The sequence below is a fragment of the Maylandia zebra genome, linkage group LG11 (genome assembly GCF_041146795.1).
Source record: "Maylandia zebra isolate NMK-2024a linkage group LG11, Mzebra_GT3a, whole genome shotgun sequence".
In the NCBI taxonomy this organism is placed as follows: Eukaryota; Metazoa; Chordata; class Actinopteri; order Cichliformes; family Cichlidae; genus Maylandia; species Maylandia zebra.
The window spans coordinates 33916587-33944579 of record NC_135177.1 but is presented as its reverse complement, the minus strand read 5'-3'; the positions used below and the strand labels follow the sequence as shown (position 1 = coordinate 33944579).

The 27993-nt window shown below is 39.6% G+C and overlaps 2 protein-coding genes across 3 annotated transcripts; one reads left to right on the top strand and one right to left on the bottom strand.

The window, feature by feature from the left end:
* Positions 1-10076: 10076 nt before the first annotated feature.
* On the top strand, positions 10077-15029 carry si:dkey-82o10.4 (m-AAA protease-interacting protein 1, mitochondrial). Of its 2 annotated transcripts, XM_004568527.5 has the most exons (5): positions 10077-10563; positions 11292-11363; positions 11562-11688; positions 11773-11917; positions 14458-15029. In XM_004568527.5, exons 1-5 carry the CDS (start codon positions 10183-10185, stop codon positions 14540-14542), a joined length of 810 nt encoding a protein of 269 aa, XP_004568584.1. In that variant the 5' UTR covers positions 10077-10182; the 3' UTR covers positions 14543-15029. The 2 variants fall into 2 exon arrangements, with proteins under 2 accessions (XP_004568584.1, XP_076746340.1); XM_076890225.1 differs by lacking the exon at positions 14458-15029 and having other exon boundaries at positions 11562-11683; positions 11773-11902.
* Positions 15030-16928: 1899 nt separating this feature from the next.
* Positions 16929-27976, bottom strand: efhb (EF-hand domain family, member B). Its single transcript, XM_004568525.4, has 13 exons — positions 27767-27976; positions 27586-27645; positions 27194-27337; positions 24814-24991; positions 24198-24308; positions 23952-24081; positions 23747-23824; positions 23570-23637; positions 23311-23465; positions 22777-22984; positions 22416-22628; positions 21915-22096; positions 16929-18701 (listed from the first exon to the last, which is right to left on the bottom strand). The coding sequence occupies exons 1-13, from the start codon at positions 27827-27829 to the stop codon at positions 18555-18557; spliced, it is 1737 nt and encodes a 578-aa protein (XP_004568582.3). The 5' UTR covers positions 27830-27976; the 3' UTR covers positions 16929-18554.
* Between the last annotated feature and the right edge of the window lie 17 nt (positions 27977-27993).

Sequence of the window (27993 nt, the reverse complement as noted above, 5' to 3'; positions counted from 1 at the left end):
TGCAACTGTTTTACTGGTCCAGTGCACTTGAGATAGACTAAAATGAGTCTGCAGTCATAATCTCAGAACTTCCCACTCATCTGGAATAAGCCACGACAATAACTGTTCACCAGATTTAATCAGTATTGGTGATTAACTTGTAGTTATTCTGGAAAGGTTTACTCGGAAATCTAAAGTCAGAAACAGGATGTGTTTGAAAAGTAGGCAGCAGAATTTACACATTATTTTATATTTTGCTTTCAAACTAATATATTCCGTTAAAGTTTAAATGATTTGCATGGGTTGTATTTAACTCCTTCCAAAATCCTTTTTACACTGAATAAGAAGATTTGGCAAAACATCATCAAACACTTGCTCATTTTCTGTTGATCAATTAATGCATTAACTGGCTAATTTGAGCCGGAAATTGGCAAAACAAAGAGCTCTGCAGAGCTGCAGCTAATGAAATAAAATTTGAAAATCACAGATAAAAATATTTATGAAAAGTAATGTGTGTGTGTGTGTGTGTTTTTTTTTAAATAAAGTCATCCATAAATCAAACACTATGTATGAGTAACAAGAACCAAGTGATAAAATTGGTGTAAAAGTCTCAGAAATTTTGCTAATTTGCACCAGCTGTTAGGTGGTAAAATCAATCTTTTAAGGCACACCCCTCATTTAGGGTGTTTGCCACAAAAAAAAGTCAAGAATCAAAACAAAAATGAAGACTTGTTCGCACAGTAATCACGGGTTGCTAATGCAAAAGAAAAAAAAAGTCATTTATTGCTCTGAATTCATGCCGTGAACTTCAGTAATAAAGTCTCATTTTGCGCTCTGAAACTTTTTAATGGAAGCGCATGGAAACAAAAGGCACTCTGCATCGCCTTGAGAGAGCTCTGAAGTGAAGCCAGGTAATGACAACGGGTTATCCAGGCATAAACAATTAGCTTACCCATCTGAATATTCAAGGTGATGCCCGAGCCATTTGTGTTGTACTTCCTACATCTTCGCTTCAGCACACACAGATGATGGGGGGAGGGGGCACAGCGCTGCAGTAGTGGATCCAAAGTGGTTTCCCTGTGTCAGTAATTTTTTATTTTCCAAAAAGCCACTGGTGCAGTGTATTAGTCATAATTTATGTTTATCATCCCTTGTACCCCGACTGACTTCAACAAACCGTTTAACGCTCCAAGCATATGTGCATATGGCTGCTTTAATAGTTATTCTGCATGGAGGAGCACTTTAAAGACTCTAAATCACTTCTTTGGACAAACACTAATGAATTATGTCACCACAAGTGCAATTGAAAAGTGCAGTGCGAACCAGTGGTAATTATTGGGACTCTTGGAGATTTTAATTATCAGGAGGAAACTCCTTCAAAGTGTAACTAACAGGATTCAGAAGGAGGGAGATGATGGGACAAATCACTCCGAAGCACTTTGGTTACAAAAAAAGAGGACGGACGAGACAAGTGGGTCCCAAAAAAATTTGATTTTTTTTTTTAAAGTTTAAATTAAAAAAAAAAACAACTTGCTGATTCTTCTGTAATTTAAATAAAATCATGCAGCCTTTTATAAATTAACTGCCAAATGTTTTTTATTTAGTTTATTCATGAATGTGTTTGAGGTGAAAAAGTCATCCTCACCAACTGAAGGAAAAGCCCAAAAAGCAAATACAGTGCTGAGTTGATGCTCATCATGAATTATTTAATGCGTTGTTTGTTCCTTGCATGCGGAGCCTTGCGTCCTCATGCATGTTGGCTTTTAATAAAACATGACCTTTCCTCCAGTCTTAATCTCACATCTACTTTTTGCATTTACTTTTGAAATGTGAAAACGAGACAAAGCTGCATAACAGACTTTCTTATTTATCCACCATCATCTAGGCTTATTTTGTCATCAGCAGCACCTGATTTGTATTTTTTAAAAATGCTAAAATTTCAGTCTTTTCCTAATCTCTTTTCCCATGTTTACTGACATGTTATAAAGTTTGTTTACAAAGTCAGATGCAGCCGGTGTCATCGCACCGAGTGTATTTATGTCTGAATACGTAAGCACGACCATTATGAATGTCCTGAAATCAGGTTTATTCTAGTAAAAATATCCTCATTCCAAATCATTAAAAAATGGCAACGAGCTGTGTTTTTTTCTCCACACAAAAAATAGCTGAAATATGGCGTGTGAGAAATGTGCAAGGTGGCCGTCTCACAGAAGGTGTAGAGGTGGGATAAATTTAATTACAGCTTCAAATATTCATTTGGCAAATATATCAAGGTTGGAAACACAGGCCCAGAAATGGCAAGCCAGCCTGGCAGGCGCTCACAATAGTGGATGGCAAATGACAGTAATCCATGAAAAGAGACCAGACATTTATAGAATTTATAGAGAAGGACTCGCCATCCCAGATCTCTGATGTTTGTGGGATTTACTCACTGGCATGTTAAACGTAGGAGAATATATATATAATAATCCAAAACGTGTTTTCTATCCACTACTTTAGTTGCTACATTTCCAAACTGATTAGGGTTTAATTATTGAGATGTTTGAACACATTTTCAAACATCTCACCTGACTTTTCATGGGATTAGTCTAAACACTGAGAATATTTTCAGTTAAATGTGCAAAGCCCTCATTTTATTTTCATTTCAGCCTAATGAGCACATACTGACACTCTCAAAGAGCGGTTGCTAATTTCAGTTATGCCAGAAAAGAGCCGCAATCTCTGTGAGTCTTTTGTTCTGAGGCCTCAGACGGTCACTCGACACCGTCGCGGTAGCAGGAAACGCAACATGTGAGCTTCGCTGCTCTCTGATCTAACACGCTTGCCTTCTCGTCTCCAGCTGTGCAACGGGTTGTAGCAGCAGCAGCACCAGCGAGGCATCGAGCACAGGTGAAGGTACACTAGGGCACTTCCTCTTCCTGTGACAGCGAGCAAAGGCGGCCTACTTTGCCTCTGTTATCTCGCTTTGCCCTGCTTAGGGTTGATTTAATCAGCAGGTCGGAGCGGGTGGTAAAGGAGGAAGACGGCCTACCTCACCTTTCCCAAAGCCTGGAAATGGAGGAGAGCACGTGGGCGCTAAGTGGTTCTCCGAAGACCACACAGTCACAGAGTCCCAGTACCGGTGCCAAACATCCACCCTCCTCCCTATCATCTGCTCCTCCCACCCACAATCAGATTAGAGCAGTTCAAACCTCACCCGCCTCACCTCCACCTCCAGGGGGCTCTTTCTTGGGCACGGTTGGGGCTCGGAGCAGGAATCGCTTTCAGGAGGGGAACATGAGGCATCGGTGGGAGCTCAGGTGCAGGGTTTGGTTAAACTTTAATAACAAACTGGTGCAAAACAGTTTAGTCAAAGTTGGAAACTGACACTGACCTACATAATGGAAAGCCACAAAACATCTTCAGTTTGCTGCACACAACATTGTTATTTCATACTAAAGTCACACAGACACTTCATTGTAGGATCCTGGGTAATAAATTCCGACGGTGAATATTTCTCACCTTAAAGTAAAGACATCGACTGTAAATCAAAGTTTCCTTAGTATCTCGTGTCACGCAACCTTCGGCTTATATTGCGTTTCATACAATATGAGCCAATTTCCGGGCAAATTAGAACAAATCAACATCTTGACTGTGTCATAAATCTGAACAGAAACTTTTGTTTGAGTAAAAACAAGAAGTTATGATGAGCTGTAAGAGAAATCCCCCATACGGGCTTATGTTTACGTTCAAGGAAGTCGCGTGAACAACAAGGAAACCGCTGTTCGGCAGTCGCTGTTGTTTTGTTTTTAAAAGATGACCAACATGATTCCTTAACCGTAACCGAGGGTTTATTACTGTAAAAGTTTAATAATTTGAAGCAGTCATATCAACCCACAGCACAACCTAAATATTATAAACTTAACCAGAAAACATGGTAACTTGCAAACTACTTTCTTTTCAATGGTTTTGAAGCCCAGACAAATTGATTTAGACCTGCTTTTAAGAAAGGACGATAAGGAGGATTGATGAATATAGAAAACTTCTTTTGGACAGTAGTGAAAATTTTTACTTTTAAGGCTGTGGTTCTGAAAACATATGTGTGATAGGTCTTGCCAAAGAAACCTGTCACACAGCAACATCAGTGTTTGTTTGGGATGAGATACAGAAACTTGCTAATGACTGCGCCCGAGCACCACCTACAGAGATTTGAATGTCATCATCGACAACAACAACGAAAAAGAAATCTAAGGAAAAAGATGTAGAAGTGTTGGACAGAGTCGTCTGATTCATGTTTGGTTGGTGCCATGGCAGAACCAAAGAAACAGACGAGGCGATGGGAACTTCTTGCAAAATCAAGACGCTGAGTTAAAATCGTAGTAGTCGGGCTGCTGCACCTTGAAGTTTTGAACAACTCCAACGTCTACCTCCACGTCAGCCCCTGCGACGTTACCACTACTGCTCAAATCAAAGACTCGTAAGAAGCGAGTAAATTTGCGAGCCAAATCGCAAAGCGACTTTCAGCTCGGCTGCTGCACGAGAACAGCCTGTGTGGAGGTATGGGAGACGGGAGGAAAGTAGAGGTGGTGGCGGTGGGGTGGAAATCAGGGAGGGAAGGAGGGATGGATGTAGGAGGAGGATGAGGGGGAAGAGAGGGAGGGAGGATTGATAAAGCCTGATCTGTGCCACGGGGCATTTATGGCTGTTGGGGAGGCAGGGGGACGGGGATAGGGGGAAACGGGTGGGAGGAGGCATTGTCTGCTGTGTCCGTGCGTTTATAGGATTGAGCTCAAGTTTCCTTTGTGTTTCCATTTTGTTGAGGGATTATGTTCTTTGAGAGAGTTGTGCAAGCAGGCAGGCACACAGAGTGGAGGCGGAGAGGGAGAGAGAGAGAGAAATGGGTGAGGCAGGGAGGGGGCATGAGGGAGGGAGGATGTCTTTGTTCAGAGCGTTGATCATGAACAAGACAGATAGCGGAGGGTGTGTGTCTGCAGGAGTGTGTGCATGTAAGTGAGCGTATCTGTGTGTGTTTAAATGCCAGAGAGAGAGCGTGTTTATGTGCGTGTGTGTGTGTGTCAGAGAGAGCAAAGCAAGATGTCAGGACATGTAACCAGCCATGTAACAATTTAAAATCAATTTGCCTCCCAAGAAGGAATTGCTCTGCGAACAGTTTTTCCCTCCGAGCGTTCTACAGGACTTTCATTCTATCTAAATAGATATCAATTACATAATCGCTTTTCTTCCCTCTGCCCGGCCGCCGGCTGCAAAGTTTGTCACACCGAGCTGCGGTGTAATTGCCCCTCAAGTCGTAATGTTTTGTGATTGCTTGTGACATTTGCAATGTCATTGATCAAACAGGGCACAGTTCTAATGAAGATGCAGAAAAGCTCTGACTGAAGCGAGGAAGTGGGGTGGAGGGGTGGGGTCGGGTGGTGTCTTATGCTTCTCGTGAACTATGTCAACTGAAGCAACAGTTTCATGTTGGAAACCACCTCCTTTCCCTCGAACCGTCACATCCAAAACCACTTTTCCCTCATTAATCGATTGGTGGCGGATGAAAGTGTGTGCCTCTCCAGCATTCATCATAAATTCAAAAAAAGAAAAAAGAAGAAGTAACTGGAAGTCTTAACTGGTGATAATCTGAGCACTGAAAGTTTTCCAGCTAAATACACTTACCTTGTTCCAACCCCACTGGGTAACCACGCGCCCATTGTGTTTTCCTCAACTTGTTAAAACACCACATGGTACATTTGCATAGGATAACCAACATATAGCGAATCATTTGCATGCCTGAAAGTGCACTTGAGTAACCGTAATTACACGTGACACCAATTACTCTGTTACTTTGTATTAAATTATAATGGAAAATTCCACTAGAGAATTGGAGCCTAATTGCATCTTAATTTGCATAATTTTGCATATTAATCACATCTCAGATGAATAATAAATTTCAGCCGATTTTTTTAATTTATGCGCAGATACAAAAACAAGTTGAAAAATAATTTGTGAGTGAAAAAAAAATAAATCAGAAACTATTACTAAGAGCATTTGTGCTAATTTCTCTCATTACTCGACGTTTAAGTTAAAGATATCTGCTCTCTTGATCAACGAGTTCTGCATTTGGAAATTGACGGTTCACTCCGGCAGAAAAAAAGACACAAAAGAGGTGCGGAAATGTGAATTTTGGAAATGCCCGTGCGTCCGTTTTAAATAAAAACTTTACGACTCTATTTAAAGCTTTTTCCGCTGCAGCCATGCCAAATGTATTCTGCAATGATAATTCAAATCACTTTCCACCTCTACCTTTTCTTTCTTTCTCTTTCACTCTGTCTCTTTTTTTTCCTGGTCAACACCTGTGCCTGCTATTGTGTGTGGCTCCCTGCCAGCTCACACAAAATCCAATACCTGTGGCCCAGATTAAATTCAAATTTACAAAAACAACATATTTTCAGATTTAACACGCTATCCTTTCCAACACAAAGTTGACCAAGTAGTTCTAAAAACCGGATTATGAAGAAATGTAAAAAATAAAATAAAATTTGAAATTGCAAAATACCACTTTTGTAAAAAAAAGAAAATGTAGATATAAATATATATATGAATCGGTTTTATATGAGCCAACGCAACCTCTTCTTGTGGCACAATGGTACAGGTTGTATCTGGCTTTTTTGGTTTACTGATTGCATTTTAAATGGCAAAGATTAAAAAAAGGATACATCCAAACACCTCAGCTTTACAAATATTAGGCGATAATGTGACACACTTATAAGTCATTACCATTTTGACTGTAATTTCAGCTTCTATGACTTTTGTTTCGTTTTGTTTCACTGAAACAATTTTGAGGGACTGCATATTTAAATTTCACTCGGTATACAGATAAAGTTCACTGGCATGCATGGCTGTGGGTGTGAATGCCAGAAAAATAAAGAACATATAAAGAAACTGATAAATTTGGCTTGTACAGTATATCACTGTGTGTGGTCAGTAGGGCTATAGAAGCACTGTAAATACCAGCTCAAAAAAATAATTACAGTATATATTGTGCGTTATAGGCAGCAGTTAACAGGTACTTATTTGGATAGCGTCATCATTTTCTTGAGCTGAGAAATGTTTCTGCTTTCTTGTCATTATTTGTTTTAATCCCCAGGTTAGAAACCACTGAGTTAAAGTGAGACATTTCACCTCGTCCTCCCACGTGAACAGCAAAGCTAAAGTGCCATTTACATTCATTTTGTGACGTCTAAGATGTGCTATAGTTGTGATTCCACCCAGACAGCGTGCCCTTATATTTTATATCCACATGTTGTTTATTGATGGAGTTGTCTCATTGCCTCTGATGAACCAGTGTCCATATTTACTCTCAGTGACCTGCCTCGTGCACTCTGGAGGGTTTGTTCAGCACGATATGTTCATCTCTGTTAGAGCACGTTACACCAGCGTGGAGCTCAGCCGTGGACAACAGTGCCTTTCAGTGGCACAACAGAGGAACGGACCCAGCGAAGACGCAGGCTGCAGTGTTACAGCTCACACGCTGTGATACTGAGTGACAATAATAACACCCTGAGGGTCCGACACTACAACATTATAAGACTAACAGGAAATTAGATTGAATGAATTCAGAAAGAGCAGAAATACTGCTCGGCCTCGAAGGCTATAAATCTGCCAAATATTTTGGAGGGAAATTACCTTCATTTATTAATTTAGTAATTATGACTCATTTACAGTCCCATTTGAAGATACTGACGCCCGAAAATCTCAAAACCAACCTCAACTGAAGAAGGTACACTACCTTTAAGTCAAGTTCAGCTCTTCAAATGACCCCAAACGATACACAAGACTTTAATATGGCTGTATGTGATCACCTTTAAACAACATCACAATTACTTACACTTGCAATACAACAACATGAGGAGAGACCTGGGGACCTAAAAGTTTCACTAATGTGAACTTTACAAGAATTTGAGCAGCTTCAGATTTGTTATTTTCAGCTAAATAACACCAAAGTCCTTCTACAACCCTGCAAAGCTTACAGATTTATCTAAAAGAACATTTTTACCATCAAAATCTCCAGTGTTAAATTAACACTAGAGAGTGTCTATATGGGTCCACTCCTCTGAGTGTTAAATACAACACTGTTGAGTGTTAAATTAACACTTTTGACAGTGTTATATGTTTAAAAGTAACTTAGTCAGTTTTGAAGATTAACAAAGACTAACACTGAGCAGTGCTGATTTTCTAACACTGGAATATTTCTAACATTCTGAGTTATTTTCCAGTGTTAGAAAATCAGCACTGCTCAGTGTTAGTCTTTGTTAATCTTCAAAACTGACTAGGTTACTTTTAAACATATAACACTGTCAGAAGTGTTAATTTAACACTCAACAGTGTTGTATTTAACACCCAGAGGAGTGGACCCATATAGACACTCTCTAGTGTTAATTTAACACTGGAGATTTTGCTGTGTACAAGTGCAGGTATAGAATCTGTTCTAAATCTGATGAAAATCTTTCAAACTTAATGAACCCTGAATTTGCCCTCAAATAAGGCGAAATTTGCCCATCTAAATAATACTTCCACTCCAGTCTTTGCTACTTCTCCCACAGATTTCAAGTCCAGGATTCATTGAATTCCACAACTTGCTCTGATAATGTCTCTGATCGTGCCCTGCATTGTTAGTGCACAGCGTGGCCCTGTCTTGGGGACCTTCCCTGTGTCAGTTCAGACTGTGTATGTTTAATTTACCAATGGTGCAATAAACAGCAACCCGGACTCTAACTCTTCCTCGCTTGTGTATTAAACTGCAGATTCTCCAACAATTAATCCCACCCAGCGAGGAGTCGTTAATATTCTGCTCCACTCCACTGGCAGATGTAAAAAGCATTCTCAACTGACACATATAATTACTATGATACATCCCGGAAAGGTTTCCGTGTCTGAGCGCAATTTCAAATAACCAAGTGCTGCGCGGCTAATTATTGATAAATAAAATTAGTTGGGAGAACTTCAGGTGGGCGGGGCCGCGCGCAGGTGTCTGCTGAATGCGTGCGAGCGCGTGTGTGCACAGAGGAGGGAGAGCGCGACGATACAGCGGAGCTGACCTGCAATCACCGAGAACAGCGGGGACTTAATGATGTTTTGGTCTGCTGATCAAATTTCACATTTTCGCACAATCATTTTGGGCACCTGCTCAGAAAACAAAAGCCTGGCTAAAACTGCTGGCCCGTGTGAACAACTCAGTGTGTGTGTGTGTGTGTGTGTGTGTGCGTGTGTGTGTGTGTGTGTGTGTGTGTGTGTGTGTGTGTGCATGTGCGTGCGTGCGTGTGTGTGTGTTGCTGCTGCTTTTTTCTTTTACATGTTCTCTTTTATTGTTTTTATAATAGACTACATGCGGGCAGAGACACACGTAAAGTTTGTTTTCTAGTTCCCTTATTCGACACACACACACACACACACACACACACACACACACACACACACACACACACACACACACACACACACGCACACGATAAATGAGTATTTATCTCCCTCTACTGGATCCTATCAGTAAAACCACTTTGCTGCCTTTAAATACCCCCAATGAGTGCCATTCACGCATAGAACTCTTACGCAGATCCAGTCTAGTCTTTCAAAAACAATCTGAATTCAATCTGAAGGACCGACTGTGTAAAATACGGTATAAATATGTAGTCACACATTTTGCCAGAAAATACTGAGCATTATCTGTCTGTGCTCAAATCGGTAATGAATATTATATAAAAAAACAGGAAATAAAATGTAGCAGATCGTTATTGAAAATGTTGCAGAAGTTGAATATGATCATTATATGTACTGTTTAGCATACTAACTTGTAGGATAGCATAGTTCAAGAGTCTAAGACTTCAAAGCAATAAAAACATATTTATAAAAATGTAACAATACTGTAGTGATTGTTCAAAGTAAACAGCAGCAGACCGAGTGCTAGAGTTCTGTGAAAGCGAAGACGAACCCCAGCACAGGCAAGGCCAAACACACACAGTCATTGGGCCTAACTGCTCCGATTGTTAAAATTTCCAACAGTTCTTGAAAGCAGCACTGTTATGTGTACGTCGTTTTCACCATAGGCATTATGGGTACAATATGGGGTGAGTTGCATAAGGTTAGAAGAGGCTGCAGTGTGGATGGAGGCTGTCGCCCCGGTCTGTGGTGGACACGGAGCCTTAACGCTGTGTCCTTCCCGCTCTGATGCAGCGGATCAGCAGCCTCGCCGCATGCCGGGAGTTCGGCGGCCTCGTGGCCTGTACAGCGGGGGTCTGTGCCCGCAAGAACAGCTGCAAGCAGCCGGCTGCGCACCGGCAGTGGGACGGTCCGGTTGTGCGTTCCGTGCGTCTTTACACCGTGGCGCCGGGCCGGAGGCTCGTGTTCGCCGGTGTGAAACACAGACTGTTCTGCTCGCAGCATGGAGCTGACGGGCCCAAGGAGAGCTCCGGCCGCCGGCCCGCTATCTCCGTGGTCGGCATTCCAGACCCGATCACATGGATCAGGTGTAAGGTCATCATGTTTGCACTTGATCTGTACTTTGAGTTAGACGTCAACTCTGAGGAGTTTGAAAGAGGTGTGAAGCAGGTAAATACCGACAGGCCGTTTTACTTTTTCATCAGTACTGTCAATAATAAAAAGCAAATTTTTCATGCTTCATATGGACCATTGTTTGAAAGAGTTACCTTTAGTAGTAAATACACGTTTACATCTGATACATCAAGAGGTCATGGATTGGATAACGTAGGTGGGACAACACCACATTAAACTATACCTCGCTAAATAACATTTTGCTCTGTGCTAAAGTTTGCATCACATCACGTGACCTTCATCCGCCTGTTTATCTTCAGCTTTACTTTTTTTAATAGCAGTGTTGTCCCACATGTGCTTGTCCCCCCCCCCAAAAAAAAAGCATTCCCCCCATAAACAAATGCTTTCCACCTTCAGTGAATGCACACGCAGCCAGGGATTGAACCACCAACCTTCTGATTAGTGGATGACCTGCTCTTCTATCTGAGCTACAACCACCCCTACTGAATGAACCTGCCAAGGTGAAAACTGGGCAGGTTCATTGTGCTAATGAAGAACACATAACACGACTGAAAGCAGCAGAGCAGTTACAGTTTCAACTAGAGACTTTTAAGATTGTGTATTTATTTATTTTTCTGGTTATTACCCAGCCTGAGGCAACATGGCAGGTTGTAAACCCGTTTTAAAGATGCAAACACACACTTGTACCATCAGGAATCGCGGCTTTTTATTAAATACTGTGGTTAAAGAGAATAAGCCACCTTTTTGTTCCTCATCCATTCCAGGCCTTGGTTCATGTCTCCAACAAGATGTCCAACGGCAGATATCATGAGCTAAAGGGGATAGTGTCCAATGAGGTAACACATCAAAGACATAACAAAGGTGTATTTAAAAAAAGCTGACTTTGTTGAGACGGTCTCACACAGACAGTACAGGACTGTATCAAACTGTTAGTGTTAAAAAAATCTAACATTTAGTATTTATGTCAAATTAAGACTTTTTTTTCCCACTTTCAGTCTTTTTTTTAGTAATGATCGTCTTGTTTTTCCTTCCAGATGTTGGAATATGTTGAGAAGAGGTGTGGGTCTCTCACTGATGCTCAGAGGAAGCAGCTCGGTGTCCAAACGGATGATATTGTATTTGTGCTTCCAGAGGACATCTCTGTCGTCTTTGATCAGTATGGTCAGTTTGTGAAATCAGAACATGGGATGAGGAAGTGATATGAACAGCAGGACGGACTCTGATTTCTGTCTTTTTTTCTTGCAGGTAGGAAGTTTTGCTATATCGTCATGAGATTTTGGATCCTGTCATCACATGAAGGACCCGATGACCCTGAGGGTACAAAAATCTTCAAAGTGGGATCCAGTGAAGACGGCGGCCCACAGAAGAAAATTGTAACTGCTGTTTATGAGTAAGCACTCATCTCGTCATCTGTCAACATCACAAACAAGCCAATCATCCAGAAGCATGGCTTTGAAACAAATATTTCCTCATTCAGCTCTGGCATGTTAGCAGAGCTGAAGCTATGTCTGCTCTTTCTTTGCTTAAAGAAAACTTTTGATCATTAATTTGCTGAAATGTGCCCAAATCTTTGTTTGTTTTACTTCTCCATATAGGCTATGCTGATGCAAAATTAAAGTGTACAAATATTTGCTTAGAGATAATCTTATGTTGGCAAAAGCTCAAAGCTACCTGCAGGCCTTCCAGCATACAGCAGGTCTGTTTTTGTTGGGAGGGGAGCAGAGCTGCTGGTGGTGAGTTGAAGGTTTTTAAAGTAAATGCAGAAAGAATAACAGTGAAATGTTCAGAAGGATCCCATGGATGAGGGTCTGTGTTGTATTTAATGCCCCTCTTAAGGAAAGTGGCAAAAGTGACATGTATATTTCTACTGCTACTTCAGTCACTTGAAAGTAAGAAACAAAAATAGTACTGGTAGGAAAAAAAGGGTAAAACAATTATTTCTGCTTTCAGTTTGCTTTAAAAACTCTTTTTCATTTTTGTTTTTAAAAACTTTTTAGAATTGTGGAATAAGACTATATAACAGATGAACATATTCACTGGGATGTCACCCATGGGTTGGTTGACATATTTTGAAGCCTTTTTGTTACCATTTGGGGGGGGTTAAACCAGAAGTGACCATATTTCATTGAGAAGGTGGAATTTTGCTTACTAGCTGGGTTAGCAGGAATATTTATGTAATATAGTTGTTAATAATATTTGACAGATAGAAGCTTCTTTTGTAGCTCCCTTATGATCGCCATAACAAATGGATCTAAATGTTTGATTTGGCTGATTTTTTTAGGCTGGATGTCCAGGTGTGCTTCCTCCCAGGAATTTGTGTGTGATCTTTCATTCATTAGGTGAATGTGTTAACCACTACACTAAAATCAAACCTGCCCCAAATCACCCACACAGTTAAATTTGAGCTTTACCAGCATCCAGAGATATATGAAATGGTAAAAATGGCCTGTATTTGTATAGCGCTTTACTAGTCCCTAAGGACCCCAAAGTGCTTTACACATCCAGTCATCCACCCATTCACACACCCATTCACACACCCATTCACACACTGTTGATGGCAAGCTACATTGTAGCCACAGCCGCCCTGGGGCGCACTGACAGAAATCTAATATCCCTGGGGTCAAATATCATGTTCTTTTGGAGCCAGCCACAGTGGCCATGTGAGGACCTGAAGTTTATTAAGTTTCTGTGTTGATTCATTTTAGACTCTGAATTTGCAGGTTGGTTTATGACCAACAGCCACACTACTGCGGTGCTTATGGAACTTTAAAACTGAGACTTTTGGAAATGCTGCTAAGCTACTTGGAGTTTGAAAATCTTATCAGCGTATTACGCTCTTTTCACAGTCATCATCTCCTCGTGCTTCTAGTCACTTTATGTAACCATTCTTTAAAATCATGCATCTAGGCAAAGGAATTCATTTATACCATCATGGTTCTTCCTCCCCATCAAGAAATCAAACAGTTTCAGCTTCCTGTTTACGATGGCAGATGCATGTTCAGTGTACTTGAATGGTCATGTGACTGGTTCTGCTATCACACAATGTGTGCAGGGATGATGTGTGAAAAAACAAACTGAGAGGCAGCAACTTTTAGTCCTCTGTCACTGTTGATATATGATGCATTCAGGCACAGTTGTGTCTGTTGGTCAGTGTTTAGAACAACACCCACTACCGTCACATACCTGAAATGAAGCAAATCAATCTTTTTTTTTTCTTTGAAAGCAACCTGGCTGTGCAGAAATCTGATGCCACATCATAAACCTTTGTTATTCTGTGCTTGATCACTGACTGACTGTAAAAGATAAGCAGTAACTTGTAACTTTATTTTCTATTATTTCACCAAATATCAACAAAGAATTGTGGCTTCTTTTTTTTGCCTTAAAGTGTTAAGAAACGTTGGCATAACTGCAATTCCTTCACTGCAAAGGTCTGCTAACTTCCTGTAGTTTGGAATCCAGCTCTGAGTATGTTAAATTCTTCAATAAAGTTTGCTGGTTAAACAAAAAGACAAATCATTCCACACCCACACAGTGCTAACAGTCAAAGCCTCTTTCTGTTCTCAGCCAGTAATCCAGTTGTTGGACCACAGTGTGTGGCTATTCTACCTAATACCCACCTATCTAGTTAGCCAGATTCTCTGTCCTATTGTTCCAGGTCTTAAAATCCTCTCTGAGAAATCCTGTTACACTTCAAATGTTATCCTGAAGGCTCACATGAAACCGACAGTTTGGCATGAAACAGGCGCCATTTTCAGAATTATATACAATTATTTTCAAGGTGAGACAAGAACCAAAACTTAGTTTGAATGTCAGGGTTAGTCGGTCCATCTTTTCTTTCAGCACTTTCAATAAACTTGTACTACTAATCTAGGATGTGCATGATTAACAGTGTGGGAAGTTTTTAACCATCTTTGCTTCGTGTCGTCGCAGATTCCACCGAGAGCTAACGAGGGGAGCCTCTTCTGACTGGACTGTTACCACTGTTTGGCACTGGCACTGGAAACTAGCTGAATAATCTGACTCAGCTTTGCTCAGATTTGTCATTTTTTGCTTTCGCATGGAAGGCAACCTTCAAAGTGAGAAACTGTACTGATCATTTTCCATTTGGATCACATTAAATGGGACCCAGAGTGCTGGAGCTGTGCAGACACTGAGTACTACTTGATGGTTTTTCTTTGATGCCCCTAAAGCCTTACATGTCAGACTAGAAGTAGTGGTACTGTACAGTCTCTCTGATTCACCTGTCAACCCCCGTCAGGCATTTTTAAATGAGATTCTGTATATGCTTCACCATTACTGTTCTTATGGTCTGTTGACTATCTCGTTTGTGTTTTCTTATTGAAAATGTTATCCCTTTAATAGACACTCCAAAGACAAAAACAGTATATGAACAGATTGAAGTTATTTTCTGGATCATTGACCAACTTCATGTACATGCTTATTTTTTTGGGACCTGTCAAGTACATGCTTTATTAAATTGAGTTTGGTCATTTGTCATTGTATTACAGCTGTAACCATGATATCTTTTGTCACGTTCCAAAAGTTATTTTTATTAAATCTGAAAAAGAAACTACAAATTATGATGGAGATACACAGGTATTTTTTCTAGAAACTAAGAAGTAATAATGATCTGATTGGTGTCTGAGTACCAGTATGTTCTATCTATAAACTGCATCACCAATTTCTGTCCTTTCCCTGATGAAAATCAGGACCCAACAGATTCCATTTGTTCTACACCAGAGGTGTCAAACTCCAGTCCTCCAGGGCTGATGTCATGAAACTTGTAAATGTCTCCCTGCTGCAACACACCTGAATAAAATTAGTAGGTCATTAGCAAGACTCTACAGAACTTAACTGCATGCTGAGGTGGCAATTCAGTCATTTGATTCATGTTGCAGCAGCTCATGAGTGAATGAGCATGGTGCAATAAAAGTACATTTTTACACTTACATTAGGAGCTGCCACCTCAGCATGCATTCAAGTTCTACAGAGTCTTGCTAAAGACCTGCTACCTTTTTTCAGGTGTTTTGCAGCAGGGACACATTTACAAGTTTGACATGACATCGGCCCTCAAGCACTGGAGTTTGACACCCCTGCTCTACACCAATGGTTGCCTCTGCAGTTTCTTATCCCCACATTAAAAAGCCTTAAAGAAAACCTAAGGGCTTATGCTCCTTACTTCCTGCCTTATATATACTGCTAGAGTGGCCAAAGTTTAAAATAATAAAGTCAGTGTATGTAAAAGTAATCCATGTGAGCTAATAGCTCAGGTTTCACACTGCAGTTCAGTTTAGCATTTCTTTTTCTTTATTCATTTCTGCTTGCAGCTTCATCAGCAACTAGAACAACACATTGAAATCCCACCTGTTAGTGGTTAAATTGTTGCTAAAGTAGGTTTTGAATACTTGTGCAGACATGCAGTGCCAAATTTGTGGAGTACTTTGGTACTTTGTGGAGCACTGCAGAATAGTTTTTCCCACAAGTGACTATTATAAAGGCCAAGAGAAAACTTTGTTAATATTAGATCTGTATTCTGGTATTCAACTAATACCGGAATTCTGTTAGTGATAAAAAAAAAGCATCAGGGAAGAAAATCCACTTTCTGTAGCAAGCAGAAAGGGACATATGTTCTAGTAGATGGCTGCCAGCGACAAAGTTGAAGCCAGTTCTTGATGGGCCAAAGAGAGCATAACACAAATCTTGTACAAAATGAAAATAGTTATAATAGTATCGTTTTGCTCCAAGCAAGAATGACTAATTCTGCCATAAAATTCTCCACCTTAGCTTGTGTTTGTGCCCACAGTCACTGCCAGCAATGTGTCACTTGTCGAAGACATCACATTTGACAGGCTCGTGAATGTTGCGTGTCATCCAATTCTGTTAAAGCTTGCTGCAGTATTATTAATGTTGACAACATATCTGACAAACAGAGAGGATTCTGTCATTAGCGTCCGCTAATTCATGCATAATGAAACACGCTGAGGATTAGTCTAATTTTCCTGCATGGTAATACGCGGGGTCTGCGGAAGTTTGCGTGGGGGGGGGGGATTTTTTTTTTTTTTTTATAGTTCCAGTCAAGCATCTCACCGAGTCATAATGGGATTAAATGAGTGTGGTTAGCTTAGTACGTGTCAATATGCTCATGGATATGGTGAGAGTACATTAAACAATTTAACATGCCTGTGCATCACTCACTTTAATGGAAATTAACAAGAAAACATAAACAAGTGGTGAATATACAAAAGCTAATGTTTTTATTAGTTATTTTATTGTTTTTTTGTATGTTCTGACGTGTGAATCAGTCCAGGCTAGACGCCAACTAGTTCATTAATCTGGTTAGCGAAGCAGATTGCAAACAATTCCTCATGCTTTCTTTAATGTGTATTTGTATGTTTGCATGTGTCCCAGCTCCAGGACGCTTCAGATTCATTGTGCTGTCTCTGTCAGAGTCTCATTATAAGGTTGATTAATAGAATTACGGGATAAATATGTGTGGAAATCAAAGTTAATACTACTTCTAGACAGAAAAAAAGAGATAAGATTCAGAGAACATACTTAGTATTTACTGACAGCTGCATTTTAATCATAACTGAACACTGCTTCACAGCAGCTTATTATATGCCAACAAAGGATGGCATGTTGTTTCCAATAAACAGAAAATGTTTGCTCAAACAAAGCACGCCTAAAAACACTAAACTTGATTTTCATTCACTTATTCATATACTGCTGCCATTTGAGAGGGTTGGCAACTACTAGGAGCAAGTTGCAATGTAGTAGTCACGTCAGCACATGAAGGGTCCAGGGACTGAAATACTGAAGCACCTGAACACTCTGATCAGTGGATAGAAACATCACTACAAACTTTTGACATAATACTGAAATGCTGACGTGGCAAATGTGCTGTTCCTATTAATGATGGGTGACATCAACTTCATACGAAGCCCAAAACATGATCAGTGTTTTTAAAACAAAAATCAAAACAAATTAATTGAACAATGAAGTATTTTTGATTAAAACTGTTTATGCCACTCAGCATCACAATTTCTCTGATATTCATTTGTGTGTGTGCACTTTTGTTATACTGATACAGACACGATATTCAGGCAAGATAAACAAACTATAGATCAAAACAAGTTTTGAATGGGACCCAAAAATCTGTGATGTTTGGTATGAAAAAGTACACCTGTGTGTGCTCTCTGAGGAAATCTCAAGAGTGCCTAAAGTAAAAAATGTGCTTAATAGCTGTAAAATCTGCTCTGATGCATAAAGGAGATAAGTTGTTTGTTGCTGTTCCCAGTGATGAAAATAGAGCTTCAAAGAACATCTCAGGTCTTCAGCGTAACATTGCATACGACCAATTCAATGACGCAAGAAATAATTCCATATAGTGAAAAAAATAAAATACCACAGCAAGTGCAGTATGTCTCTTCACATAACCTCCTTTTTGAATGGGTGTTCTGCCAGAAACTGTTAAGTGGCTTCCAGCAAATTCATTAAATAACATAAAAGGCAGCAACCTACAAAGCCTTAATCCAAAAAATAGGTCAAGATTTTTAAAAACAGTTTCATTTCTTGCGTCCTTTTTATATATTTTTACATTTTAATTTTAATTCAGGTAAGTAGATCTTTATCCATAAAATATATAACACGCGATTGTGTAGAAGATGCAGTTTTCATCAGCAGTAGTTTTTGTTTTGTTGAAGACTGTAGCAGCACAGAAAGGATTCAAATTTAACTCAGTCTCTTTGGAATATTTTCATATCAATGCAGATCTTTCATAGCTGACTCTGAAATCATTTAAACAGCCTATGCACTGCAAGTTCCCCTGTTGCAAAGACAGAGGAAATGCAAACAGCGTTCTTTCCTGCTCTTAAAAAAGACTTTAGCTGACAATAAGCTGTGAGAATTATGAGAATGGTGGTTTAAAAAAAGCTTTCCTAACAAACTAAAACAAATTTTTGTGAGAAGGACAAACTTCTATGGATGAGGAAAATTGTTAGTGTTAAAAAAAAAAAAACCCTTCGGTATTACATTGCTTTTATTTCCCTGAGAACGTTGCGGAAATTCTCCACACAAACCTCCCTGGTCGGTTGCTTCATTGACGCGAGTTCCCAGGCTTCCTCAAACGTCTCCTCCGAAATATTCACACCAGCATTCCTGAAGATCGTTGCAATCTGTAAGAAATATGTCAGTAACAGTAAGAAAGATTCAAGCAATGAAGTCAAGCAGTGAAGCTGCTCAGGCACACTGTTGTCTGCCATTTCTTACTCATCACTGTCATCGCTCTGTTATTCTTTCATAAATGGAGTCTGGCAGCCCCCAACTCTCTATGGTAAAATATTTTTAAATCTGGCAGGCTGATAACAGAAAGACCATAATATGTATAAAAGACTGGACTGGACTATAGACGGTAACTTTGACGGATTGGGGTTGGTATTTTGTTTGTTGAATCTTTGGTTATGTGTTTGGAACCAGAATGGCTCGTAAATGGACAAGAGTGAGGGGGGGCTACGCTATTAGCTAAGGCTACCAACCTGACTTAGTAAGCTGCATCCACAGATTGTTAATTAGTGCTAACATAAAAAATTCTTGCTTCAATTTAACTGAAAACTCATGAGTGGAGACCTCTTGGACAGTCTTGTTCAGTAACTTGAATTAATTGAGGTTAGAAGAGTGTCTTGGCACCTACGTGACACTCAGAGCAGCCATGCGCTTAATTATTCCTACATTTGGCGTTTACAGTTTAAACTAGTTATTTTTAAAAATGTTCTAATAAAGCGGGAAATTAGCTGTGGACACCAAAATGGTTTATATCTGCTCTACTTTAAACATGAGATTCTAGAGGAGCTGACACACTTCTGAAGCCAGCCTTAAGTGGTCTTAGAGGAACTGCACTTTCTGGTACTTCTGTTCTGACTTTATTTTTCAGCTCTCTGGAAGGACTCCTGATTACTTTCACCATTTCATTTGCATTTTATACTGTATTTCTACACCTTCCAGGGCTCTAGACTAACTTGTTGCCAAGGTTGTGCTGGTGCGACTTTTCTTAGGCGCACCAGCACAAAATTTAAGAGCACCCAAATTTTTCAACTGCACCGCTTAACACCGCAGTTTTATACTTCGCACTTTTTGGGGGGGAAATTTTCTGTCCATACAGACAATATTGATTTGCAAATGATTAACTAACAATCTTGTCAACACAAAGTTCTTTATTTGGAGCACAGTTCTACAAGAAAGATAAGTTACTGAAAAAGTGCTTGTGCTTAAAATGCTTTGGCAATATTGTAGACAATGTTAAACTTAATCATCACATTGGCCTCCTTTGACGACCTGTTTGCTGCTGCCTGTCACTGAAAGGCAGTGGGGAGAGGGGACACTTGGACAGTGCATTTATCGCAGCATATAATGTGTTTTCTGGATACACTGTGCTTTTTCAGCGTTCAGAGATTGATGGCTCCGTGTCAGAGCACTGGCTATGAATTTCAGGCGGATCAGGCCTTAACTTAACAAAAAAGTTATCAATAGTTCTTTTCATCTTTTTTTATTACCCACACCTACATCCACTTCTGTCAGGCCTAGGCTACTCACTAAGGCTGGGCATCGTCACTGATTTCTATAATCCATTCGATTCCGAATTACAAGGTCCCGATTCGATTAGATTAATTTTTACCCAGACAGTCAGAAATATTATAATTCTGATCATTTATCAGTACTGATACATGTGAGGCTTTATCAGAGGTGTAGCATCACAGCAGCAGATGCCTTTGTATCAAAGTAACTGAGGATAAAACACAGAAAAACATGAAGGAGATTTTCCTGGCCTGGCTATATCTGGCTATATCTTTCAACGTAGCACTCTTAATTCTTATTCTCATGTATATATCTCATGTATATCTCATGCACATATCTTCCCACGTAGCACTTTTAATTCTTATCCCTACTTTTATTTTTTTCCATGTCTATTTAAGTGCTATTTATGACACTGTGTTTGCACTGAAGCACCGCAGCAATTTCCTAATGTTGTAAACCTGCTCAACATTTGGCAATAAACCCCATTCTGATTCTGATTCTGATTCTAGCAGATAACCTTGAAAATATACTGCAGTAGTAATTATGCATATTTTGCATAATTTTAAAAAGTTTAAATTTCTTCAGTATTGAACAGCAGAAATTAAATGACCTCTGATGAGAAAGCCTAAGTAAAAAAAACCCCAAAAAAACAACAACAAACAAACAAACTAAAAACAACAGCGTGATTTTTATCGTGGTGAAAGCAAAACAGCAAAGGTAAGAGGGAATTCATGACGACATTTATTAAATGTGAAGCGTAGTTTGGGTCTTGTTTTGCTGCTGGTTCAGTAAATTTGGTTGGAGAGAGACAAAACCTGCAGCTCAGAATCTAGCACAAAAAAGACGTAAACACAAAGCAGACCGATGCTTCAGAATCAGCGAGCTGTCGGCTTTCAGCCCCGACGGCATGTCCATGCTGTCAGGTGAGAAAGCCGAGAAAGAGAAAGCTGATTCTGATGCGTCGGGTCCAAGCTCTGTGTTTACATCTTTGTGTGGAATCCGTTTACCTGCTCTCATTTACTGTTTGGTGGTTGTTCAAATAGTTTTGTGAGCTTTAACCTGAGATTCTGCCGCAAAATACATTTATATTTAAAACTCGATTCAAGATTTAATGAATTGATATCGCTTTATTCCAGCTACTCACCTCTCTCTATCCACCTGTACTTTCAAATGTACACACGAAATTGAAAAATTTGGTTGCTGGTCGCACTCTAGAGCCCTGCCTTCAGTAATTTCACATTTAGACGTATTTATGCATGTAATTCTTCCACCATTGTGGGGGGACACCAAGTCATTCCTAAGCCAGCCAAGACATGAAATCTCTCCAGCAAAAACTGTCCATAAAAACTGAACAGAATCAGTGACAAAAGGCAGCCCTGGCAGAGGTCAGAGTTCAGCATCCATGAGAAATGAGTTTGACTTACTGCCAGCAAAGATTCTGAATTGATCTTTAAAAAACAAAGAAAAAAGAAAAACTCAGACATAAGCCTTTCTTAGGCAGATACATTATATGGGCCAGACTTTGATGCAGTAAATGAGATTACCCACATCAGTGGTGTTTATTTTATGGAACAGACCCCATTGTTGTGCATCAACTGACCTATAGTGTAATAACTTTTTAAACGCTTATCTCACTTATCCTAACTTCAAAAGCACAATGCTGTAATAACTTTTTTCCTCTGTGTCAGAAAAAAAATGTAAAATTGTTTCTGTTGGCAAATAATAATAACAATAATGTTCTTTTTCATACAAATAATAAAAGATGGTGAGATTTGAAAGATAGACAGTGCCACCCCAGTCTCATCTATAGGCTGTACCTCCTCCTTGCTGCGAGGACAGAAGAAATGTTCCTCATAAACACCTTGCAGGGCATGAACTGATGGATGTAGAAGATCTCCAGCTGTGGATGTATCGCCATAATTGTTTTTGTCACTGACTCTTTTAATGCGAGGAGCTGGAAGATCTGAGCGCACAGATGGGATCCCGTATGTACGTCCATCTATTTAAAGAGAGACCAGATGATGTACAGGGAAGGGAGTAAAAAGTAAGCAAACTACGTAAAACATTTCTAAAATACAAAAGGATGTTTTCAAATATGCACAATCTAAAATATCTCATGTATTTGATTTTATTAAAAATGGCTGGTTTTGATGAGTTGGTACGACAGTGATTTGAACTGTGTCATGAGGAAGATCTGTGTTTAAGAAGAAGTGAATGACAGTGGATTCCTGGTATATTCCTTCCTTAATCTTGTCCAAAGCGAGAAGCAGCTTTAATAGCGCAAAACATATTTGTCAGCTTAAAGTCTCCTGACTTACCTGATGGGAAACGACCAGCGCCTGCAGCCCCGATGAGGGAGGAGGTAGTTCTGAAGTGGTCTGGGGCTGCCCTTGTCTGCCTAAGGCTTCTAAGAGTTTTCAGTGAGCTGCCTGGCTCAACAGGCTGCAAGTCCTCAAGATCAACCAACCGACAGGCATGAAGCTGTGCTGTCACTCTTTCTATGTCACCTGGAGCTGAGCTGGTTTGACGCTCTGCAGATAAATTAATCAGACCAAAAAATAAAAAAAATACTTAAATCTGTCGTCTTTTGGCATTCCATATTGTCGGTGGTATCAGTGCAGTTTTAGTTCTGTGATGAAGCATAAAATCAACCGATAGATTAAATTGCCTTCTTCTTACCATTTGCAATAATGCACTGCTCTCGAATGTTGATGGGCATTTTGTCTTTCCAGTTGAGAAAGTTGGCAAACTCCAGAAAGTTGATAAACCCGTCCTTGTCTGTGTCACAGTAGTCCATCAGGTCATCCAGGACCGACTCACTGACGTTCAGCTGGAACTGATGACACACTGCACGCAGGTCCTCTTTGTCAATCATCCCCTTTCCTTTCTGGTAATTAACATAAAAAACAGATTCATAATCCCTATAAACACATTTTGAACATGTAGAATCTGTAGGCAATGGGCAAAATATTTGGTACTGGTTTCTAGTTTCATAAATAACAACCCTTTGAACCCATACAGACTTCGGTATGTGTTTAGAAGTGTGACACAAGTCTGCAAAATGAGAATTAAAGCTCTATTACTTTGAAAATCATCTTACCACAGAGTCACACATCACTGGCTTTATCTTAAAACCAACAGCTTGACTTCCTTACTACCAGCACTTTGACTTATCAAACACAAGTTGGCAACCTGTTGTGAGTCTATTCATACCTTGTCATAATGTCTGAATGCCTTTAGCAAGGAGGGGAAGTTTTCAAAGTTGACCTTCTTGAGGTGATGCCTCACTGCATTCACCAGGCTGCGCTGTCTGTCTGGGCCTCTCGTGTACTGCCGTGGACCTGTGGAGTAGATCAGCTCTCCAATGCCTGCAAAGGAAGTATTTGTTGTCTTCAACTGAAAAAGCTTTTTCTAAGGACACACCAAATATTCCCGTATGTAAGGCGGGAGAACATTTTTATACAAAATTTACCAAAATCATCCGGTGGTAAGACCATTCCAAACGTGTGATCAGGCAGAACAGGCAACGTTTTTTCTCTCCTGAAGAACATGAAAAGAAATGGGAAAATTAAATAAAATCTTAGTGAGATAATTACAGGTCTCATATGTTTCATTACAGACAGTTTAAAAAAAAAAAAAAAAAAAGTACTTGACGATGGTTTTGCCCATTTGTTGTGCTATCTTCTCTCTGTTCCCAGATCTCTTCCAAGCAGCTGGATTGTAAAACCTAAGAAAAAAATATGAACAATTCGAGTTGGCTTTCACTTTTTAAATTAGAAGGACAAGGAGCAGATATGCAGTGTTAAGGAAAAACAAAAGAATTTGCTGCATGGCCACTTTATTTCGGTGCTTACTTCTGTGATTCACCCAGCCAATGAAGAGTTTTGCCAAGATTACGGCCATCGTTGAAATGAGGTGTGAGGATCCCAAACCTGCTGTCTTTACTGTAACGAGTCCTGTCATAATTTCTATTAATTTGTTCACCTGGAATAAAGTAAGATAATCACACTGTGGTGAAAATGATGAAATGAATTCCAGAAATAGACCGTTAGTGGAAAGAGTAAAGACAGCATCAATAGTATGATTTTCTTCATTCTTACCAACAAAATAGGCATTACGGCTACGGATGTAAGCATCATGTGCCACCTCAGCTTCCCTCTCTACCTCCTGTGCTGTTTTTGCAGGGTTAATAATCTCACGCACACCCAAACCTTGATGAAAGGAACGGGAGATAGTCAGAAAATATATAAAGAAATATAAGAAAAATATATAAATATAAGAAAAATTAGAATGTAAAACAAAAAATGTAAAAGTTTTAAAATGTTTCAATGACAGCACACAACCATTACAAACTTAGCCTCCTGGGACCTGGTGTCCACATATGTGGACATCACATTTTGGGTTGTCTAGACCAAAATACTAAATTTTGCCCTACAAGAGCCCGATATCCACTTACAAGGACATTATACTGCCACTGTTCTATCAAAATTTAAAGTGAATGTCCTCATATGTGGATCACATTTTTCTTAGAAACAAAACTCAGGTAAAAAAATAAAAGAAAATCACGTAATCCTTTGTTTTTACATTCATCAGGTCCCAAATAGCTCAAATAGCAAAGAGAAATTAAAAATGCATGCCATGAGTTTCGGTCTTAGGAGGTTAAACCAACTTTCTTGTTGTTTTATTAGCTTTTGACTTATTTAATGTTATACATACCTTTTACTGTTTTTATGCCAAATGTAGTTTTCTCATTACACAATGGGGGGAGTTCAGAACGTTGGACACATGATCTGCCTAGAGGAGCCTTCTTATTTGAGGCATATACAGATTCACTTAGTTCTTGTAACTTCTGCTGGAACAAGGTCTTTGGGGATGGATTTAGCAAGCTTTCACTCTGTAGGAATGATGTAAAACGATTATTGTCAGTCAGTATTCTAAATGTGTCATTGTGTACTTTAAATTTTCTACTCAAAGCAACATTGTGCACCAGCTTCCAAACACGGTGACATCACAAAACAGATGTGAATACAGAGAAAACTCCAGAAAGCAAATAGAAAAACCATCATCAATGTCTGCTTCTTAGGAAAATTCAATTTGAGGGGTAACATAAAATCATGAAAAAAGCAAATGACTTACTTAGGGAAACCACTATAATACAGCAGTACAATAAATGCGTCTGACAGGGGTAGATCGTTTTTACTTCCAACATACAAACGTACAAATACATCCTCTTGCACCGCTTCGCCTCTAATGCCATGTGCACACAGGCAGGTCAGAAAAGAAGGAAAATGGAAGAGAAGGTCCAATATTAGGCTTTTTCATTCTACGACAAAGCCAGTAAGTAGTGAGCCAGTGCTTTTTCAAGTGTTGTTGATCATTTCCTAAGTAATCCTACATTAATATTTTCCATCCCTTATAATTTGTTGATCATTATCAATCTCAGTTGATATGTGCTCAAGTCCAAAAGAGCATCCCAAAACACAGATACTGTATGTGTGTCTGTGAAGGTTCTCAGTCATCCAGGTCATTGTAGTCAAAGGAGCTTGGAAAGAAAAGGGTCTGGACTTCTTTAAGTTACTTGAAGACGTTTCACCTCTCATCCGAGAAGCTTCTTCAGTTCTAAGGGTCAAATGGTGGAGAGTCCCAGATTTAAACCCAGTGGGAGTTTCCCCCCAAAGAGGGACAAAGGACCCCTGATGATCCTCTACCTAATCACATGAGCCAAGGTGTGAAAGCGGGTGTGGGTCACAATCAGCCAGGGTTTCGGGTGAGCTCATTGTGAAACCTGGCCCCACCCTATCATGTGATTTCCTGAGGTCAGATGGCCCAGGATGTGAGTGGGCGTTAAGGCGTCTGGGAAGGGATCTCAAAACTGGATTATAGATGGCAGAGAGTTGGTGTCGTAAACCACCACCTCTGTTCAAAGATGGTCGCTCACAGGGGACGTAAATGGCTTCTTTCACTCCTCTTTCAAACCATCTGTCCTCTCTGTCCAAAATGTGAACGTTGGCATCCTCGAAAGAGAACGCCCAATTAAGATAACCGCATGTTTTAAGTGCTTCCTTTACATGTGTGTGTTCCTTCTTTTTCCCTTCAGGCTTAGAGGGAACATGTTCTGCCCGGTGGTGTAGGGTCCTAATTACCCCAAGTTTGTGTTCCAGAGGGTGATGGGAATCAAAGAGGAGGTACTGGTCCGTGTGTGTGGGCTTCCGGTAAACTTCAATGTTGAGGTTGCCATTCTCTTCAATGTGCACAGCGCAGTCCTGTATACTGTATGTGTGTGTTTTGAATGTGCACAAAAGTAGCCTTATATCTGATATCTGCACTCTAAAGCTTGTCATAAATCATGAAGAGTACAAACAAAAGTAAATCATACACATTTGAACACAAACTTAACAGGGATAACAAAAACAGAATAAGTGAGAGCCTCACTGTATTTTAATCCAGGATAGTTTGAACTTTTGCCAATGTTTTTGACATTTTTTTTTTTTTATCATAAATTGATGTACAAAAGGTAAAAATTCACATATGAGCATCCTCCAAATCTTGAAATGAAATCTATTACTACTTTATCAACTGTAAGGTGGTGAGACTTCCTTCCTTCCATACTTAAGTCACTAAAGTCAAAGTCAAAGTCCAACTTAAACAACAGTACAGTTGTACACAGTTACATACAGGATATTATTTGTAGCAAGTGCTAGTTTAAGTGCTAGTTCAAGTGTAACTTTTTATTGTGATTGCACAGTCATACTTTGTAAAATAGTGAAGGAAATTGTAGTACTACCATACATCAAAGATGTACAGCAGTATAAACAAAACAAAATAAATAAATTCCATATATATGGAATAAAAAATATACAGTGTGTCCAGAAAATTTTATATACTATATTATATTTAATTTTCTGCACTGTATAAATGCCATTTCATTTATTGTGTCAATTCCATTTAAGTTATATGAGCCTTAAATCCACTACCAAGCAGAGCAATACATGAGTCATTGGTCATGATCTAAACAAAATATCAACCTATCAAATTTCAGTTTAGTTAAAAACCTTCCCTGTTGTCCCTTTAACAATCACAGGAAGCTCATACTCACAGTGAGGGGTGCTTTGGTGATGACACCATGAACAAGAGTGCTGCCAACATCTGGGTCATTTGCCTTCCCTGTGTGGACTCGGATAGTTCCTGGTCCGGGCTGGTTGCTATTGCGGAATTTCCTCACCACCGGTGGAGTCGTGGGCTGAAATTTACAGGGAAAGAGTTAACCCACAATTTCACACATTTTGTCTAAAAATAATAATAAATCTGATTAATAATCCCAACAGATGTAAAACAACTGTTTTAAACTGAGATAATAGATAGAGACGTCCAAAGAGCTTCAAGAGATTTTTCGGGGGGGGGTTTCACTTGGAAGTTATACTTTCCAACAATTATCCCCACTTCCGGATGCTCTGAATGCCATGTCTAAACACATAAAAATGAACTCACTCTTTCCACTTCTCGTAAGCAGATTTTGACACTGTCTCCTGGAGGTATTAATTTCCCGGCCTGCATTAAAGAAAAAAAAAAGTTCACTATGGTTAATATTAGAGAAATAAAGGTCTATTTTACTAAAACAATACAATAGCAGTACGATAGCACAGGATAAGCTATCTTAAAATAGACTTACTTTCGGTATATTTCGGATTCTGTCAGTACATTTCACTTCGCTAGACGTGTTAATGTCAGTCATAATGAATTTAGATAGAGCCTTTGTAAAGTTTATCTCTAACTAGGTATGGGAAGTTTTTAAGGCCAAACGGGTTTCTGTCGTGCTCGGACGCAGAGCTGTGCACCTGTTTAAGTACCGTTGCCTAGCAACATAGTTCAGCAATTCAACTTAATACTCTAGTTTGG

What these genes read in the sequence shown, in the direction of transcription:
- si:dkey-82o10.4 (XM_004568527.5), top strand. Translation starts at nt 10,183, where the DNA reads ATGCAGCGGATCAGCAGCCTCGCCGCATGCCGGGAGTTCGGCGGCCTC. An exon ending in AGGGGATAGTGTCCAATGAG is followed by an intron (nt 11,364 to 11,561) that starts GTAACACATCAA and finishes TTTTCCTTCCAG; the next exon opens with ATGTTGGAATATGTTGAGAA. An exon ending in ATTGTAACTGCTGTTTATGA is followed by an intron (nt 11,918 to 14,457) that starts GTAAGCACTCAT and finishes GTGTCGTCGCAG; the next exon opens with ATTCCACCGAGAGCTAACGA.
- efhb (XM_004568525.4), bottom strand. Translation starts at nt 27,829, where the DNA reads ATGACTGACATTAACACGTCTAGCGAAGTGAAATGTACTGACAGAATC. An exon ending in TGGCATAAAAACAGTAAAAG is followed by an intron (nt 24,309 to 24,813) that starts GTATGTATAACA and finishes CCTTTCATCAAG; the next exon opens with GTTTGGGTGTGCGTGAGATT. An exon ending in CCGTAATGCCTATTTTGTTG is followed by an intron (nt 24,082 to 24,197) that starts GTAAGAATGAAG and finishes ACTTTATTCCAG; the next exon opens with GTGAACAAATTAATAGAAAT.